The sequence below is a fragment of the Tachypleus tridentatus genome, chromosome 12 (assembly GCF_004210375.1).
Source record: "Tachypleus tridentatus isolate NWPU-2018 chromosome 12, ASM421037v1, whole genome shotgun sequence".
NCBI lineage: Eukaryota > Metazoa > Arthropoda > Merostomata > Xiphosura > Limulidae > Tachypleus > Tachypleus tridentatus.
The window spans coordinates 33,103,727-33,122,523 of NC_134836.1; the positions used below are offsets into that span (position 1 = coordinate 33,103,727).

At 32.8% G+C, this 18,797-nt stretch overlaps 1 protein-coding gene across 10 annotated transcripts in view; it reads left to right on the plus strand.

The window, feature by feature from the left end:
* The window catches only part of axo (axotactin), a 202,924-nt gene that overhangs the window by 164,459 nt on the left and 19,668 nt on the right, over positions 1-18,797 (plus strand). For all 10 annotated transcript variants that reach the window (XM_076473773.1, XM_076473775.1, XM_076473778.1 and 7 more), the window contains 3 exons: positions 5,578-5,739; positions 7,056-7,144; positions 14,933-15,034. In XM_076473773.1, the coding sequence (XP_076329888.1) occupies positions 5,578-5,739; positions 7,056-7,144; positions 14,933-15,034 (353 nt within the window). The remainder of the gene's footprint in view (positions 1-5,577; positions 5,740-7,055; positions 7,145-14,932; positions 15,035-18,797) is intronic.

Consider the following 18,797-nt stretch of genomic DNA (forward strand, 5'->3'; position numbering starts at 1 on the left):
CATGTTAATAATTATAAAAAATTGGGAAATAAGTATGAATTATGCTTTTTTTTGTGCTAGAATAACTACATATTATAACATGAAAATACAAATTTTTAGTTTAAGTACCTTAAGTCTCATAATGCCATATATTTACATATATATTTATTATTTTTTATTATGTTGACCTTCCAGTCATGTCTTTCTAACATTACATAAGATGCATTGACAGGTTGCATGTGCACTCGTTACGTGTCTAGTAATATAAAACTGACCTTTAGTCTTCCATGTGTTTTAGTGGACTAGTATTTTGTAATATACAGCTTCAGTTATTATATATTATGTATATAAATTATTAGTATTTAGAAATAAGTTATTCATTTTATCTTTCTTAAAATGTAGAACAATAAGTCAAGAAGTAAAGCAAACAATCTCTTCTCACTATGACCTTTGTACTTGGTTGCTGCTTGACATAGGTTGCTAAGCCTTTTAAAATTTTGCACATATAGGATATCAAACAAAAATTTTTTAGGTTTTTTACATATATAATTGAATAACCAAAAATCTTAAAATAATTACACAGATATTGTAAAATTCTATTATAATTTATTAAGCTTTGTGACTAAGATGTATGTAGATTTAAAATATGAAACTTCAAGCAGACTAAAGACACAGCCTACCTCCTTGAAATCTTGGATCGAAAGAACATGATAGCCTTTTGACAGACTTAAATGACTGATAAAACCACTCTGGTGACATTCTAGGCTGTTGATAGGTTATTCACATGTCATTATGAAATGACTGATAAAACCACTCTGGTGACATTCTAGGCTGTTGATAGGTTATTCACATGTCATATATTGAAATGACTGTATAATAGACTGTTTTTCATAAGTTATATCTCAGCAAAATAAAAATATACATAGTTTGTATTTAATATTCTAATATCAGTAATTGGAGTTCCTGATTTGTACAAAAGGATATACTAAGTATTTTGACATAAACATCTAATTTTAAATAGTGCTACATTCAACATACCACTTGACTCACTGCAATCTATATTTAGATGTGTTCTTTTAATACTTATGTTTAAATTAAGATATTAACTTATAAATAATATTAAAGTTTGAATGATATTTTACAAGTTGATTTCAAACTTAATGACATAAATTCATGAAAAAATAGTTAAATAACATTTTGAATGTGAGTCAACAAATGTGACAACATGGCCTTTGACCTGTGACACATTGCAAAAGGATTAATAAACTGAGATTTATTTAATAAACTGAAGTTATGAAAATAAAATGTTTCTATATAAATTGATAAAATGTTTACATTTTGTTACATTCTTAATTTCAAATGAAAGGTGAATTCTGCTATCATTATTATGTCAGACCTTTTGTGTGTTTGCTACAACTAAAGAGCTTTTTGTAAAATTACCAGGAACCTATAATCCTGAATATGTGCACTTTAACCACTTGGCTATCAGGAAGTCACTTTTGACATATTCTGGAAGTACTTCATTTTTTTTATGTCTAGTATTGTTTTGTAATATTAGGAGTAATATCAACTTGTGTGTACACTTTGTGTGCTGATGCAATTAGCAATCAATGCTATGTGTTCTGCTTTCCTGATCATTATTTTCCAATGTAGCTCCATGTAGATGATAGTGACTTCATCCCATGCTTGCCTCTGTTCTCCATCAGACCATGCATATGGTGCTGTGCCAGGCTTGTGCATCTCAACCTGGATGGTTGCCTTCCTATATTCTTCCATTCCGACAGACTGAGAATTACTTTTTCACCTTTGTTCAATATACAATGACTGCAAGGAAAATCATATATGTAGTTCTTTGTTGCTCAAATATTGATGGTCTTACTTTGGTGAGTGTTTTTTGAAGTGTTGTATCACTTTAGAAGATGGTTCTGAGGTTGTATCATTTACAGATTCTCTGTACCTTCTCTGATAGGCCTGTAGTATATGGAAGTGATACAGATGCTACTGGTTTCTCTTGGGGCTGTGCCTGTTGTTCAGTATGTCCTCTGTGTTTATACTCTGTGAAACCTTTTGGTATCCATTTTTCTAGAATGTCTGTTAAATGGTCCATTTCTAGTAACTGTCATATCAGCGCTAATGGCATTTTCAAGATGTTGTACGCATCTCATGATGCCTTTTTTAATAGTGTCTCGATGATGTGACCCTAGTCGGAGGTATTTACCAATGGATATTGGTTTATAGTAAACAGATGTTTTGAAATGAGTTGTACTTTTTCCACTTGGATATCAAAGAACAGTAGCATTTTGTTATTTTTAAATTCTGTGGTGAGCTGGATTGATGATCAAGGATTTGATATGGTCCAGGAATGACATTGTCTTGATGTTGCCATAGAACTAATGTGTTCTCATGATATCGAAGCCACTCTGACAGTATGAGAGATGCAACTTCCATGTTTCAGCATTATCATATGTAGTGAAACTTCTTTCAACACACTGAGTAATGGGCTGAACTTGAATGGATTTCTTCATAGAAATTTTATAGGTGGATATAGAAATTTACATTTATTTTTGCTCAAGTAATAGTTATGTATGTACTGGGTGATGGAGTGCTTACTTCAAGAGTAGTACCTTATTTTCTAATTCGTATTTTTTATTTCTTTTTACTTTATTTGGGAAAGCAGTTACCTTCCCACAACTTTCTGCAGGCAGTGAATGGTGAAATAAATGTGCAATGTTGTGGGCTTGAGCACCCACATCTTGCTCTCCTAATCTTTATTTATATAACTAATGTTACTCTCTTATTTTTTATGTGAGACTGGTGAATGGAGGTTAAGACTGATAAACGGTGTATCCCCACTGCAATGGGTGTTCTACTTCTTTAATCACCTCCAAAACCTAGGGTATATTTTATAATTCCATATTATAACTTGTACTCTGGGATCTTTCCAATTAGTGCAACATTTTTGTTTAATTTATTTATGTTTTGGCTTGTTTTTTAAGTTATAACAAACTAATATATGTATGTATGTACTGGGAGACCATAACAGCTACAGAGAAATTTTTTATATTTAATTAAGAAACTTAGAGAATTTTTAATGACACAGAAACATTAAAATTAAAGCATTAGTTTTGTACTTAATTTTTTAGTTCACATTCATATTTTAAGTTTCTAGAACACAAGATATACCTCTTCACTAATTTCAGTTGTAAAGTTCTGGATTTGAGGTACTCATTGGCTGTTGGTCATTAAATGTAATGTAGAAATATGAAGTCAGTAAGTAAATGTGACAATAAAAAATATTAAGATAATTCTCAGAAGCGTAGGTGAGGTACGTGACGTGTGTTTGTATTTAGCCAAGATATTGTATGTGAATAATTATATATTAGGTTGAGGAATAATTCGTGAGCGTTTTTAAATAATTTCATTCAAGCATTACATAGAAGACTATACAATACTTCAATGCATGAACACATTACACCCAAAACATTTATTATGATATTTATTTCATGTAATACCTAGGTATATAGTATGCATTGTTTTAAACGAAATTGCAAGAAATTAAATGCGAAAAGCAGATGGTGTCGAAAATGCTCGATTTTGTCCACTTGACATTCCATTTAATGAGCTGAAAATGAAAGTAAAAATTAAAGACATATGAAAATCAAACACATCATCTATTAGAGCAAAAAATTATTTACCAAATGACATGAAATATTTTGCGAAATCGTTTCATTTATGAATATATTTTTTTAACTTGAAAAAACGCTCACAAATTATTCCTCAACCCAATATCTTGATAATGGCAGTGACATATGTAATGAGTTTTGATTTATTTTGTGGAAGAGAATTATATAAACTATAAGCTATTCATTTGTATATTTTTGTAAACCTACTGAAACTATGAATTGCTGTAGGGTAGTTGACAATTGATATGTGAAGTGTTTGAAAGTGTTGTGTAACTTATTTTTAATTTGAAATATGTATACCTTATATACCCAGTAAACAAGCATTGTAATCTTATTTTTCAGTAAATTCAATTCTAAAATAGTCTGAATTATGTACATCAACTGATACATACATTGGTCGTTGGCAGTAATCTAATTAACCTAATCTAAATGGGCCAAGGGTGAAAGGCCATGTCATCATATTTGTTGACTGAAATTCATAATTTGATGGAGTTACTGTTGTGAATTTGTGTTATTGAGTTTGGTCTCAAACTGGTTTAGATTAGATGTTTGTGATGTGGAAATACAAAGTTTATAGTTCTATATGGATTAGGAGCTGAAATTAATAATATTAGAAAGGTAGAATATAAAATAAGAACCTCCTATCTTTTCTGTATGCTGAAATACCAGTCATGTGCTTACCATTTTTGGAAATAGTGTATTATACACACTCACATGTGCTTTTTCTCAGCTGTTTTCAAGTATAATGCCGTCATCTCTTCCTTTTGAGACAAACCCTTATGCTGGTAAACTGAGTCTTTAATCTGTTTAAAATTATCTTTTTAGACCCCAAATAAAACTTAGTTACTAAACTTGATAAAGTTTCATGGATTCTATTGAACTGTACATATAAAACTTAAAAACATTTTGTTTCACATCCTCCACATATGAATTTCCTTAAGGGTTAGCAACTTATGATATATAACAACCACTTACAAATGTTGTAACTGGAAGATATAATGAATTGCTTTACTTCATTTATTGTTCTGGGTTTTAAGAAAAGTTTTAAAATGTTTTTGTAAATAGGAATAATGTGTATATGTATATATTATTATAACTGAAATGTGACTGTATTTTATGAAATACTACTCCACTAAAATACAGCCAAGACAAGTCACTTCATAGAGGTTAGTTTTATCTTTTGGATATGGTGTCATGAGTGTATGTACATTGTGTCATTGTAACTTCTGTGATGTTAAGAAGCAGTGGATGAAAGATTAATATATTAAAAATAATAAATATATATTGGTGCATAATGTTATGAGATTTAAGCTATTTAGACTAAACATTTGTGTATTCAAGTTGTAATTGACAGTCATTCTAGAAAGAAAAATAACATTTATTTCATATTTTCTTGGTGGTTACATGATTGGTCAAACTTATGGGACACTTACAGAGATTCCAAATTAGTAGTGAAAATAACAAACAGAATATAAAGCTTTTTTCTTAAAAACATGTTTGAGTGTTATCTGGACGTTAAAGATTTTACATGTGATATTTGAAAGTTTTATGATGTATAAAAGTATTTTTAATCTTCAAATGAAAATTACTGCGCATGTTGGATAATTAATATTGTGAAAGAAAACATTTATGAGAAAATCTTTAATTAGAAAAAAAAAATTCTTAGTATTTGGATTATGAGAACCCTGTAATGTTTACCAGTAACCTGCAAGATGGTCTTAAACACATGCTTCCATTATCAAAAATCATAGTATAATTACTCTTATGGATACTTTTCTGATTGGTCTCGGTGGATTCCATCCAACCTGTAATGAAAGAGTTAAATCATTTAAATAAAGTAATGACGAAAAGCATTATCAAAGGATTATGTTCTGTGGAAATCTTAAAAAAATTGAATTTGTTTTGCTGTACAAAGAGGTGACGTTCAGCTCCGTGAATGGTAATCCAGATCCCATTCCAGAAACTCATCCATTGCATGAGGCTCCAGAACTAGCAGAACTGAGGACCAAGTCATATGTGAATAACCAGGAAAACTTCCAAGACCCAGAGTATTCTCCAAGCTTTCAACGAAGTGAAGGTAAATTGATTTTCTTCAAAATGGGTGGTATTGTAGATAAGTGTATTTCCCACCAGAATCTAGGTGGTTGATTGCCCTATAGCAGTCAGCTTTATAATGAAGTACATGCACATGTTAAAAGTCCGATTGTAATGTTTTGTAATTCTTGTTTAACTTTTCAAAATATTACATTTTTTAATTCTGCATTGTTGTTAATTAATATTGGGTGCTAAATGATAAATTTTCCACTCATTCCAGTCAATAGACTTTTTTGTACTTAGCCACACCTGTCTAACAGAGTACATTAAAATTAAAACAAAAATAAAATAGTGAAGGTTAAAGAAAGCTATATGCCTGGAAAATATTCCAACATCTAATTACTGTAATGTAGTTTTTTTTTTTTTTTTTTTGTTTTTTTAACTTTTTAAAGACATGCCAAGCTTTACATTAGCAGGAGAAGCTGTAGCAGCTTCAGTTCTAAATCCAAGGGCCTGACATGGCCAATTGGCTAGGGTGCTAAACACATAATCTGAGGGTCACAGATTCAAATCCCTATCACACCAAACATGCTCTCCCTTTCAGTTGTTGGTGTATTGTAATGTGATGGTTAGTTGCACTATTCATTGGTAAAAGAATAGCCTAAGAGTTGATAGTAGGTAGTGATGACTAGCTATCTTTCCTCTAGTCTTACACTGTTAAATGTGGGTCAGCTAGTGCAGATGGTCCTTGTATATCTAAATACAAAAATTAATTAAGGCATGGTTTCATACTTCTAATTAAATTTGTATTGTATATACTTCTTGCCATTTGCTAAGCTAAATAATGTGTCTTTGAATTGTAAGACAATTTCAGAAGTATATTTAACCAAGTAAAAACAATACTTGAAACCATGTGGGTAATAGTAAATCTTTTTGCTGTGAAAATTAAGCCAAACTACTTGTAGTTAACCTCAGCTTACTGTTTATTGCTGGATCCAGTTAATTGTTAATTAAATAACAATATTTCATCAAGTTTATCAGTAAAGAGTGATCATGGTGAAATATGGTAGTAAACATAAAGTAATTCTTTATTGCATTGAGAGTTTTTAAATTTGGCTTTGTTATAAATTTTAAGAAACTCATTTGAGAAAACAATTTCTCCAGTATTGGGTATAGAAGAACATTCAAGCTAAAGACTAGTTATAATCAGGATATCTGATATTTTTACTCCTTAATGATGGTAATACACTCTTTTAGTATGTAACAGCTCCAGTACTGGTCATTGTGTAAGTATTGATTATTAAAGTCATGTTTAATTGGTATAAGCAGTTTGAAGTTGAATCAGAGCTTTCTTTATAGATGAAGTGGATGCAATAGAAATGGCTCCTTTGAGACCTTCATCTTCACAGGAGTTAGAATGGGATCCTGCTGCTGATACTGATCTCATGGTAAGGAGTTGTAAACTGTCAGTAATCATCAAACTACAGTCAGCCCTATAATTTAATCATTCCAATTTATATTCATTTTCTGTCTCCTTCTGTGTTTATGTATGCTCATACAGGATGGATTTATGATCCACAAATGGTGAGGCAACTTTTACATTGCTCCAGTAATGATATTATTTTCTCTCCTTCCCCCCTCCACATTTTTTAACTGTATTGTGGAATGTAAGATATGCTAATTTAACTGTGTATATAATTTTTTTAATAATGTCTTAACTGCCCAAGTACCTGGAGAGGTAGAACAAGGATACCTTTACTTTTACCATTTTAATATTATTGACTTTATCAGCATTTGTTTTACTTGTTTTTGATATCCATTTTTTATAGTTTCTGTGTGTAAACTGTTCAGCCCACCAGTGAGTTTTTTTAGCTGAATGTATGCATTGTAAGGCAGCTGATGAGTATTTGGACTTTCACTTGTGCTAATTGTTTTAACTTGTATAGTCAACAAACCTTCCTATGTTGAAATGATGTGCAATTAACAGTTCTTGATAGTGATGCAACATCTGGTTAAACAGACATGTGAACACTCTAGTTGTTTTTAGTTTTCATGCTAAAAAAATGTCTTAACTTCATTAGAATATTTCTTTTAATTGTTTGTGTAGCTATTATTCTGGTGGTGTTTATGATACTTTAAGTTGTGCTGCTTAGTTTATTATACTCCTCCCTACCCCCAGTAGTACAGTGGCTCTCTATAGGTGTTTTGAACACTGTATCTGATGCTTATGTTTGTGTGTTGTGCTTATGAAACCCTAATAATGCTGCAATGTCCTTGTTTGATAATTTAATGCATTCCCTCTTTTGACTCTATAGTAGGTGTAGTGGGAGGGGCTAGTGAGTCTTCTCTTTATTATGAATACCACAATTCTTGAAAAACAATATTGTTACAAAACAGCTTATGAGTAAATGACCATGCATAGACAACTCTGTTACACAGTCACCACAACCTTCATTTCTTATCTGACAAATTCCTAGGGCAAATGTCTCTTTTTTTGTTTGTTTTTTTTCATTCAGAATGGATTAGAGGGAATTATTGGCTCTCCCAAGTCCATCAAGAAGCTATGTTCTGGGGATATCTTGGAGAAAGATCTACACAAAAAATAAACCTCTTCTGAATTCTAAGGCCTTTGGGGATATATCTGTTGAGGTTACTTCCCATACTATTCTGAATTCTTCCTGAGGAGTGATTGCTGAGAGGAATATGAAGAACATCTTAGAGTTAGAGATAATCACTGGTTTTCCAGTCAAGGCATTTCTGCTATGGTCCTTATCTTCACTCATAAGGATGGAATTATTGTGCCAACTGGTGTCTTAATTTTGATGTTTACATCATCACTTCTACCTGCATCTGTCAAGGCAGGTTATCTGAACTATTAGGTAAGGCCATACATTCTACATTCCTAACCCTCCGATGTTTCCAGTGTCAACAGTTTGGACATTTAAAGGCACTGTGTCATTGTTCTTTGTGTGCTCGTTGTGGCAGCAAAGACCTTGAAACTTACAGGTGTGAACTGGTATTTCAATGCATTGGCTGTAGTGGTTTCCACCCCTTTTACTTCAATTCTTGCTTTAAGTGGGTGGAAAAGAAAGAGGTACATCGTTTAAAAATTAACTACATTTCTTATCCCAAGTCTTGGAAGTTATTGTCACCAAATTCATCTTGAACATAAGCTGCTACACTTCATGCCACTCCTACAGTGGAAATGGAGACAGATCTTTCCATGCCTTCATCAGAGTTGTTTTCTAACCATATCAAAAGTCTTGCCTTCTATGGATAAGTGAGTTCACAAGGCAACATCTCCTCCTGTCTCTGTCCTTGCCATTCCTTCCATTGACTGCTTGGATCGACTTCCTTCAGCCCTGGCTTCTGTGACCTGCTTGGATCCACCTTCTTTGGTCCTGAGATGTAGAACGATTAGGTCTTTCCTGCCATTAATCACTTGAATCTATATCCACTGACAGAGATCTGCCCACTCGACCATGGACAGGATCCTTCAAGATTGACAGCTCCTTATAATAAAGTTGTAAACTAGAGTTTTCTCCAACCAGTTCTCCTCCTCCTAAGTGAAAATGATCTTTGGTACAATGGAACTGTTGAGGTTTTCATTCTAATCTGGGTGACATTAAGGCCTTGATTGATTCTTATCATCCTGTGTTTCTTTCCTTACAGGAAACTTTTCTGAAATATGCTGATACAGTCACATTTTGGCATATACCTTTTTACCAGAATGACAAGATGTGTGATAAATTGAGTGCATAGAGTAGTGGCACTGCTGGTCAACTAGCACATGCCTACCCTGTCTTTTCTATTTGTTACACCCTTAGAGGGGTATAGTCATCTGTGTTTCCTTGATATGCATCACTGTTTATCCTGTCTACTAGAAAGACTTGTGGTCAATCAGATTTTGATGCTCTCGTTGAACAGTTGCCATCTCCCATTTTAATCCTGGTAGACCTTAATGGACACAACTCCCTTTGGGGTGATGCTGATATTGATGGGAAGAGTCATTCTACAGAGTCTTTGTTTTTAAGTGACAATCTTTCTCTCTTCAGAACTGGTTCTTGTACTTATTTTCATGCACCTAGTCAGTTTTTTACTGTCACTGACCTATCTGTCTGTTTCCCTTCGTTTTTCTCTTGTTGCTTTTCTTGGAAGGTTGACAGTGATACATGGGGCAGTGATTACATTCCTATCGTTTTGAGGGAGATTGGCTTTGGTCAATGCCACCCAAGCTGTGTGCCTTGGTGCAAGCTGGACCTGATGAACTGGCCATTTTTCACCTCAGTTTTGAAACTTGATCCTGCTGTTGTCTGTTTGCCATTGATAGATGACTGCATAGTGACTTACTATATAATCCAGAAGCTGCTTAATCTATTTCTAAAACCTCGACATATTTTCCATGGTATCCTCATTTGTGGTGGAGTCTTAGTTGCTAGGAGACATAGAAGATTCAGAAATGGACTTGGGATACCTTCTGACAGTATTCTTTTCTTTCTAACTGCATCACTTATCAGTGGGCCTGCACCCAACTTCAGCAAGTCAGGCCATTAAAGCCAAAAGGAATCTTGGATTAAGTTCACAACTAGCATCTCTTCTACCACCAGTTCCAAAATAATTTGATACAACATACAGAAGGTCAGTGGGAGGTATGCAATCCATGCATTTTCCATCTTGTTCTCTAATGGCCAAGAAGTCACTGATCTGCAGAACATTGCCAACACTCTTGGTGAGAACTTTTATTATGCGTCCAACCCTTTTTTTTCTTCCTTAACCTTCTTGGCCATCAAGTCTCTGGCAATGTGATCACCACTTTCCTTTCAGGCCAATCATTTCTATGACTATAAATCACTCCTTTACACTGATGGAACATAAACAATTCTTTATCAATCTTGCAATTTGTTGGTTGGGCCTGATGTTGATCACTATTAGATGTTGTGCCACCTCTCTTCTGTCTCTCTTGCTATTCTTCTGGTTGTTTTTAACTGGATCTGACAGGAGAATGTTTTTGGTGATACTTGGCACCAAGTTGTTGTGTTCCCTTTCTTTTTGCCTGGGAAGGATCCCAAGATTCCTTCTATTTATCATCTAGTTGCTTTGACTAGCTGCCTCTGTAAAGTTTTAGTGAGGATTGTAAATGCTCATCTCATTTGGTTTCTCAAATCAAACAACCTCTTCTCGCCCACCTAGTGTGGGTTTTCTCGACAGCATTCCATTGTGAATAATTTGAAATGTTGATCAGAAAAGGTTTCTTCAAGAGGGAATGTCTTGTTTACGTGTTCTTTGAGAAGGCTTATGACATTATGTGGCGGTATGGCATTTGTGGGACCTCAACACTTATGGGTTGCATAGCCATTTACCCATTTTTATTTTGAATGTTTTACTGGACAGGCAATACTAAGTTTGTGTGGGTTCCACACTGTCTCTTTTATTCTACAAGAATTTGAATTTCCTCAGGTCTGTTTCTTGAGTGTCACACTTTTCAGTATCGAGATTAATGCTATCACTACATAGCTTTCTCCTACTGTTGGAAACAGGTTATATGTGGATAACTTTCACATCTCATGTAGGTCATTAAACATGAGGTTTATTTGAATGGCAGTTTCAGAATGCCCTCAAATCACTTGATGAAGTGGACCACAGCAAACAGTTTTACATTTTCTTTCTCAAAAATGACTTGCATGCACTTTTGCTGCCAAAGGGGTACTCACCCAATCCTGAGCTTTGTCTCAGTGATATTGTTCTTTCCATGGTCCCTGTGGCAAAGTTTTTGGGATTTTCTTCCATTCTTCAAATCAGGAAGCTGCATCTGAAGTATACAAGAGTACTTGTGTGTTTTCTTTTCCATATCTTGGGGGAGTAGACCAATGTTTTTCATGATGACAAGAAACTCTCTTGAAGTAAAAAAAATTACTCTAAAGATGACTAGCATTAAAATAAAGTACAGAACAACTTTTCAACCTTTTTAAGTCATCTTTAGGTTAACAAAGAGTTTTGTGTTCAAGATCTTTTGTGCCCTCATTCCATCCAAACTGGACTTATGAGACTCTGGTCTGTGTTTCTATTAGGACTTTAGCTTTGAAAGTGCTGGATCCCCTTTACCATCTGTGGCTTAAGCTCTGCATGGGGGCTTTATGCACTTCTCCAGTTCTGAGTTTGTACACTAAGCCCATAAATTTCCACCATTTGCAACTTTCTCTAAAATATGCTACCAAACTTTGATCCTTACTACAGCATCCCACCTGGGGTTGTGCCTTTCTTCCTTGGTGGGCTATGCTCTTTCAGAATAGATTGTTTGCAGTTCCTTTATTTTGCCTTCATATCTAGGTGAAATTGAATGGATTGTGCATGGAATTGTATGATGTTACTGTACCCACTGATCAGTCTATTCTGCTGTGGCTTATTAGCATCCCCAGATGTGAACTTTCCTTGAGTCATCTGAAGAGGCCAGATTCTCCCAGTTGAAAGTACTAGCTTCTCTTTGCTGAACATATTTAAACCATTTTCCTCATCCCATTTATATGGATGGCTCAAAATCAGGTGATTATGGGCTGTGCTTTGGTTTATTGTGGCTCATTGGTTGCTCACAGGATATCTTCTACAATTTTTGCATTCACTGCCAAGTTGTATGTCATTACTTTTGCTCTGGATCATGTAGAATCTATGCAGTACATGAATTGTACTATTTATGCCAATTCTATTAGCTCTCTACTGGCCCTGGAATTGCTTCATGTTAGTTCTTACCCTGGTTATCATTGATATTCTACAATAGCCCATTTTTCTCTATCTTATATTAGAATCCAGATTTTTTGGATACCTGGCCATGACACTGCAGCTCAGTCCCATCTGTTCTGGTGCTGTCCCAGCCATGCATATCCCATATATGGACTAGGCTCTGTATTGAAGGCTTGGCTTTGCACCAATTGTCAGTCGACTTGGAGAGAGTAGCATTGTAACAAGCTTTTCAGGATCACATCTTCTGTTCTTGTCTTGTTTCTGTATGGATCACAAATAGGAAGTTGTTCTAACTAGGTCACAGTTTTTCAGCTCATTGTTTTCTTTTATTTGAAATTGGTCCACTAATGTATGCCCTTTGTGACACTCAAGTCACAATAGCCGACATTTTACTGTCATTATGATTATACGGTGGTCTTATTTTAGGCATGTATTTTCTGTGGGTTTACCCCTGTCTTTGGATGGTGACACTGTTTAACTTAATTGTGTTTATCTTTTTGCAAGCCACTGGTCTTTTAAATTGTATTTGAATCTTTTATACAAATTTTTGACATTGTTTCATTTTAACATCATTTAAGTTTACATTTTATAATTTTATTTTTGCATTTTTTTACTAGTTGTTTTGTGTCAATAAATGCCAAACAACAACAATAGCCTCAGCAGGTTACTAAATGTTCTGGGGAGAGGGGTGGAGCTTTTGTAGAGAGAAATTGGAAAAATTCTATAATCTAGAATGTTCTCAGCTGTTCAATATTGACAGAGTCTTTTTGTCACCTCGTGAGATCAGTGAAAGTGGTTTTTAAAACAATTTAAAAGTTTCCATTGCTAGATAGCAGTATTATGCACAAAATGTGATTTGGTGGTGACTCGTTAGTGATCACATAATTGTAAGTGCTGACAATTCACTGTATATATTATGAAAATAGGTCTTTTTAAGAGAAATTTAGTTTATCCTCACAACTTTTCATATGGTCATTGTTTTCTGCACATGTCACAAGGTCTTACTGAGTTACATTCAAAATTTAACTAAAGTACTTTATCATCATGTTATATGAAAAAACTTGGCGTCAAAACATAACTAATGATCCAAATTTTAATATCATATAATTTTTATGTTCTTAAACTTGTAAGGCAGTATTTAAAAAACAACCTCAGTTTCCACTGGTATGATAATTGTGACATTAGCTTTCTATGCATTTTCTTTTCTCTAATTGTTTTACCATCCTCTGAGAAACATGAAATTTAACATAAATTATTCATTGTAATGTTGTCGTTCCTTGGGAAAGCATGGGTTTTACAGCTTTCAATCTTTTTAGGTTTCAGAGCCATAAACTAAAAATCCAGATCCATCTGGCCATGTCCATTTGTCACATCCTTTCTTTCATAAATAACCAAAAATTTTCTAACATTTTGTACTATATTATTTATAATTAATAGAAAGTCAAGGTTTTAAGGTATCAAGTGGCATATCATATTACATTGTTTATTGTACAGAGAATTGCCTGTTTTACCTCCAGTTCGAACTTTGTTCACATAGGAAACACATTGACATGCTTAGCTGAAGTGCTCTTTTACATAATTAGAAAGCTAGAAATATATATCATAGTTATAAAACATTGTCTGTTTTCTGAATGTTATTATTCTTTGTTTTTGGTGCATTATTTAATTCAGTTGTGCCATTAGTATAAAAAGGTACAGTTAAGTGTCATTGACAGTTGACAGAAGAAAAAAAAAAGACATTCAAGTAAGTACTTTGTTTTCCATGTGTATTCTTTATTTGTTATTATGACCAAGTGGTTAGGACACTCGACTTGCAATCTGAGGGTCGCAGGTTCAACCACCCCTTGTCACACCAAACATGCTCGCCCTTTCAACCATGAAGGTGTTATAAAGTGGCAGTCACTATTCATTAGCAAAAGAGTAGCCCAAAAGTTGGCAGTGGGTGGTGATGTCTAGCTGCCTTCCCTCTAGTCTTACACTACTAAATTAGAGACAGTTAGAACAGTAGCCCTAGTGTAGATTTTTGCGAAATTCAAAAATAAACAAAATTTATTATTATGAAAGTAAGTAAAATGTAAAAGCTAAAAACTTGTTAGGGTAGATAAGGAATAATAAATCTTTCTTGTTATGCTGTTATGGAATTGAGTCTCTTTTGAACTTTATTTTTAATTTCTGTGTGTGATAATTTAAATGAAATGTTTCTGTATATTTCCTAAAGTTTATAACACCTTTTGTTTAAGTTAATAAGAAAATCACTTGAATATGGTCAAACTACAAGTTTTTGGTTTTTTAATAGTCTGAAAATTCTTTTCATCATAGACATACATTTTTTTTAAAACTTAAAGTACTGAGAAAAATTAGAACTGTATTTTTGATTTGTTTTCGGATCAAATAAAACCTGTTATACCATAATATGTCATCTTCGAAAAAAAGAATAATAATGTATTTTGCATGTTTACATATTTACACACACACACATTTTTTATATTCTTATTCAATAGACAATGGATGAAATGAACACAGAGGAACCAGAGGAAGAGGATCAACATGAGGACAACTATCCAATCACTGACAGTGCTGTACCACTAGCATCAACGAGCGAGGTAACCCTAAATCAGCTGAGCCAACTATAATCTTGTTTTTTTGTTTTTTGAGCAATGGTTGGTGCACAGAAAAGTTGTGTCTTGCACGTTCTTTTATCTTGCATGGAGCTTAGGAACCAATCTTAATAATTTCTAGAAAACTTTCTGTGTATTGTAGATTTTTGTGATTTTTTTTCTCCAATTTATTTTCAGTTTAGTTTTTCTGCTTATTATAATGTGGGGTCTACATCTATCTTATTAGTCCAGAAATGAAATTTTTATATATATACGTGTATGTGTGTTGTAAGACTGATGTGGTGAAAATGGGTGATTCTCATTCTCTTATTATTGTTGTGATATTCTGTCCTTTATGAAATAATCAACCAAAATAAAAGCTTTGTTACAAAAAAAAACTTGCATAAAAAAATAGTATAGAGCAAGCAGATTTATATAAGAATTTTGGCTATTTAGAATAATCTGTTGAGGTGATTAGAAAATCATTAGTTATATTAGTAATGATTAATAATGCACACATCCCTTTCATGGAAGAAACTTTAAGTTAACAATGTACTGGAAAGAAAACCATTATAAAATGATAAAAAATTCAAGATAATTTAGAATAAGTCATAGTGCTAGAACTCAAAACAGTCTAGTTCATTGTTTTGAGAGCCAATTTTAAAAGTTAGCCAGCACAAATATATGTCTGTTATTATGAAATGTTAAGGTTATTGGTCTGTCATTTTGGTATGAGTAGTGTACTGAGTAAAAATTACTTCTCAATAATTGTCTTAATTATATGCTGCTCAAAATATTCATTTTGTGACAGGAAAATGTACCTTAAACTTTACAAAAAAATTGAATATTGCCCAAAAACGTTGGTATTAAAGATTTTTTAATGTATGACACATTTGCCAACAAAACTTCACCTGAAATGGAGCAGAACTGTTAGTGTTGCTTATGGTACAAATCGTTGATATTTGTAATTAGTAGTTGTACATTTTGAACTTTTTTGTGTCAAATACATCATGTTGAGAAGAAAGTTGCAAGGAGTAGCACATTAAGATACCACTTGGACCCCTTTGTGTTTATGCATTCATTTTTAATTATGTTTAATTAATATCCAGCTGCTATGCAATACTACAGATTCTTGTGTGTTTATCACCTACTTGTCAATTTTGTAGCTAACCTTCACCAGGAATCTCTTTAATGTAAATTTAGATGGGGTAATATTACAGTTTGTGTGTGTTTATCACCTGCATGGTGGTAATGTTCACTTTCATTGAGAAGTTGTTTATTACAACTTTAGATGTGGTAAAATTACAGTCTTTGTATTTTTGTTACCTGCATGGTGTTAATGTTGCTTACATTCATCATGGAGCTGTTTTTTTTTGCAATTTTACAGTTTATAATACTGCAGTTTCTGTGTTTATCACCTGCATGGTGATAGTTGGTTTAGACTCACTGGGAAGCTCTTTATTACAACTGTAGATGTAGTATAGAATTGCAACTATGTGTGTGTCATTACAGTGTATCCTTGCAAAGTTGTGAAATGTTTTAGGAAGTATGTTGAATGGTCTATGAGCAAACCCAACACGTAAGTAAAATGTGAACTCCAACCACAGAGACATGATAATTTTAGGCTTGAGTTCTGCCCTACATTATATTTGTTTTTGAAATGTTATATTAATTTCATTAATATTTGTATAAGAATGGGAAAATATATTCTAAAAAGAACACATAAAACTATGACCCTGTTTTTCCACTTTTTTATATTTGTTGATAACCTTTACTGCAGACTGTATAAGGTATATGATTTTATGGATTCAAAGAAAATAAAGACAGTCAATTAAGAAAGTTCACATTTTTGAAAGAGATTATTCAACTCATTGTATAGTTTCTGTTAAGTGAGTTCTTAGCAGTTGGTAGTTTATGAACTATTTTTTCTTAGAAAGTGTTTTTTGATAAAACTCACTGTACTAACTAAATAGTATTCACATGCAGAATGAGAGATGTTTCATTATCATCTCTATATTGTAGTGGTGTTTTTGCATAACTTGTTAAACAAGGATAATGCAAGTCATTAAGTAATATTATATATGTATGGCATGAATTATACCTCATAATGTGTTTCTAGTGGCCTTACTTTGAAATATATTTATTTATAAATAACTAAACCTTGAGTACATTAATTAATAATTATAACTTCCAATCAGAGTAAACTATGTACTTGGTGTAAAACCAAAAATGAGCATAGCTTTCATTATAGCTACTTAAATACACATTTGTTACAAGTCTACACATAAACATTATTGTTTTATGAGTTAGATACTCATGGTGATAATATTTTATGCTGTAATCCCAAAAATATCTTGCAAGGCTTGGCTAGCTTAGGAGATTTAGACTATTCTTAAGTACATATATTAAATAAACAGTGCAATCCCATCTTTATGATAAAATTATAGTTATAGACAATAAACCAAAATAAAAGGTATTGTCATTAGATGTACTAAATGAACAGTGCAATCCTTGTTGATTTTGCAGTATTAATAGAGCTAACTTTCAGACATTGTTGGAGGCTACATTCAGAGGCAGTGTCTGCTTAAATGAACAACAGTCATGGTGCAATATATTTATTTGACATTTAGTATAAGTAGAGCTTGCTTCTAGACCATGTAGAAAGCTTCATTAAAAACTGCTATATGTCAAACAGCAAAATACATTACCATTTCTCCTAACTCAGAACATTTCCTGCTATTAAGTTTGACAAGGTACAACTAAAACTAATTACTGTTAAAAAACGTACAGCAGTATTTTTCCTGATTCACAGTTATTAGCATTGCTATGTCTAGGACATATGACAAAAGTAAAATGTTTTTGTTTTGGTATATATAAATAATAACATCCATTTAAACAATAATGTACTTATTTTGTGAAATATAAGTATCTTCTAGTCAAACACTGAAATGTTTTCTATATTCTGAGAAATGAACATGGACATTAATTTCTTACATTTAAACAGTATTTTCCATTCAAACATTAGTGTTTTGTTATGAATAATTTCTCCTAATAAGATATTAAAGTTATTGCACTGTTGTTACATATAAAACTTCTCATATTTAGATACTGAAATATGTTTCCTGTGCATAAAGTATGATAGAAAAGATCTTTGTTAGTTTGCAACCAGGTTTAAGAAAATTTAATCACTTCTGTTATACATGTAAAGGTAAATCAGTTGTAGGTACCTTACACTGATTGAACATTGTTTAATTAGACTTCTTTTCATATAAATAATAATTATAACATTATTTACCATTTATTACTTGTATTCAAGTGACAGGGAGTAATAATAACTTTTACCAGCATAAATTGAGGGCCTTCAAAAGTTTTTGGTGCCTTTCTCAATAGCTTTTGGTGATGAACATGTAAAAACCTTTATTTGTCTTCTTTTATGACTCCCTCAGGAAATTGACTGACTATGGTATTGCCACATACAGAGACATGAATCTGAAGAAATAATAAAGTGTTTAACATTGTCATTGTTTACCAAATTTTTTAAAAGAAACTTTTTCAAGAATGATATTTGCTAGTGCTGGAATAGGCTTATTTGATTGCTCCATTTTTATACATTAATATTCAGAGTATTTAGCTTAGGATGGAATTATAAATGTAGTGGAAGGTGAGGCATTGTAACTCCCTACCACCATAGTTTTGGAAACAGCTGTAATTAAAGAAGTGTTAGCTAATGAAATAGATATAGCTTTCAGTGTATTTACAATATGGTGAC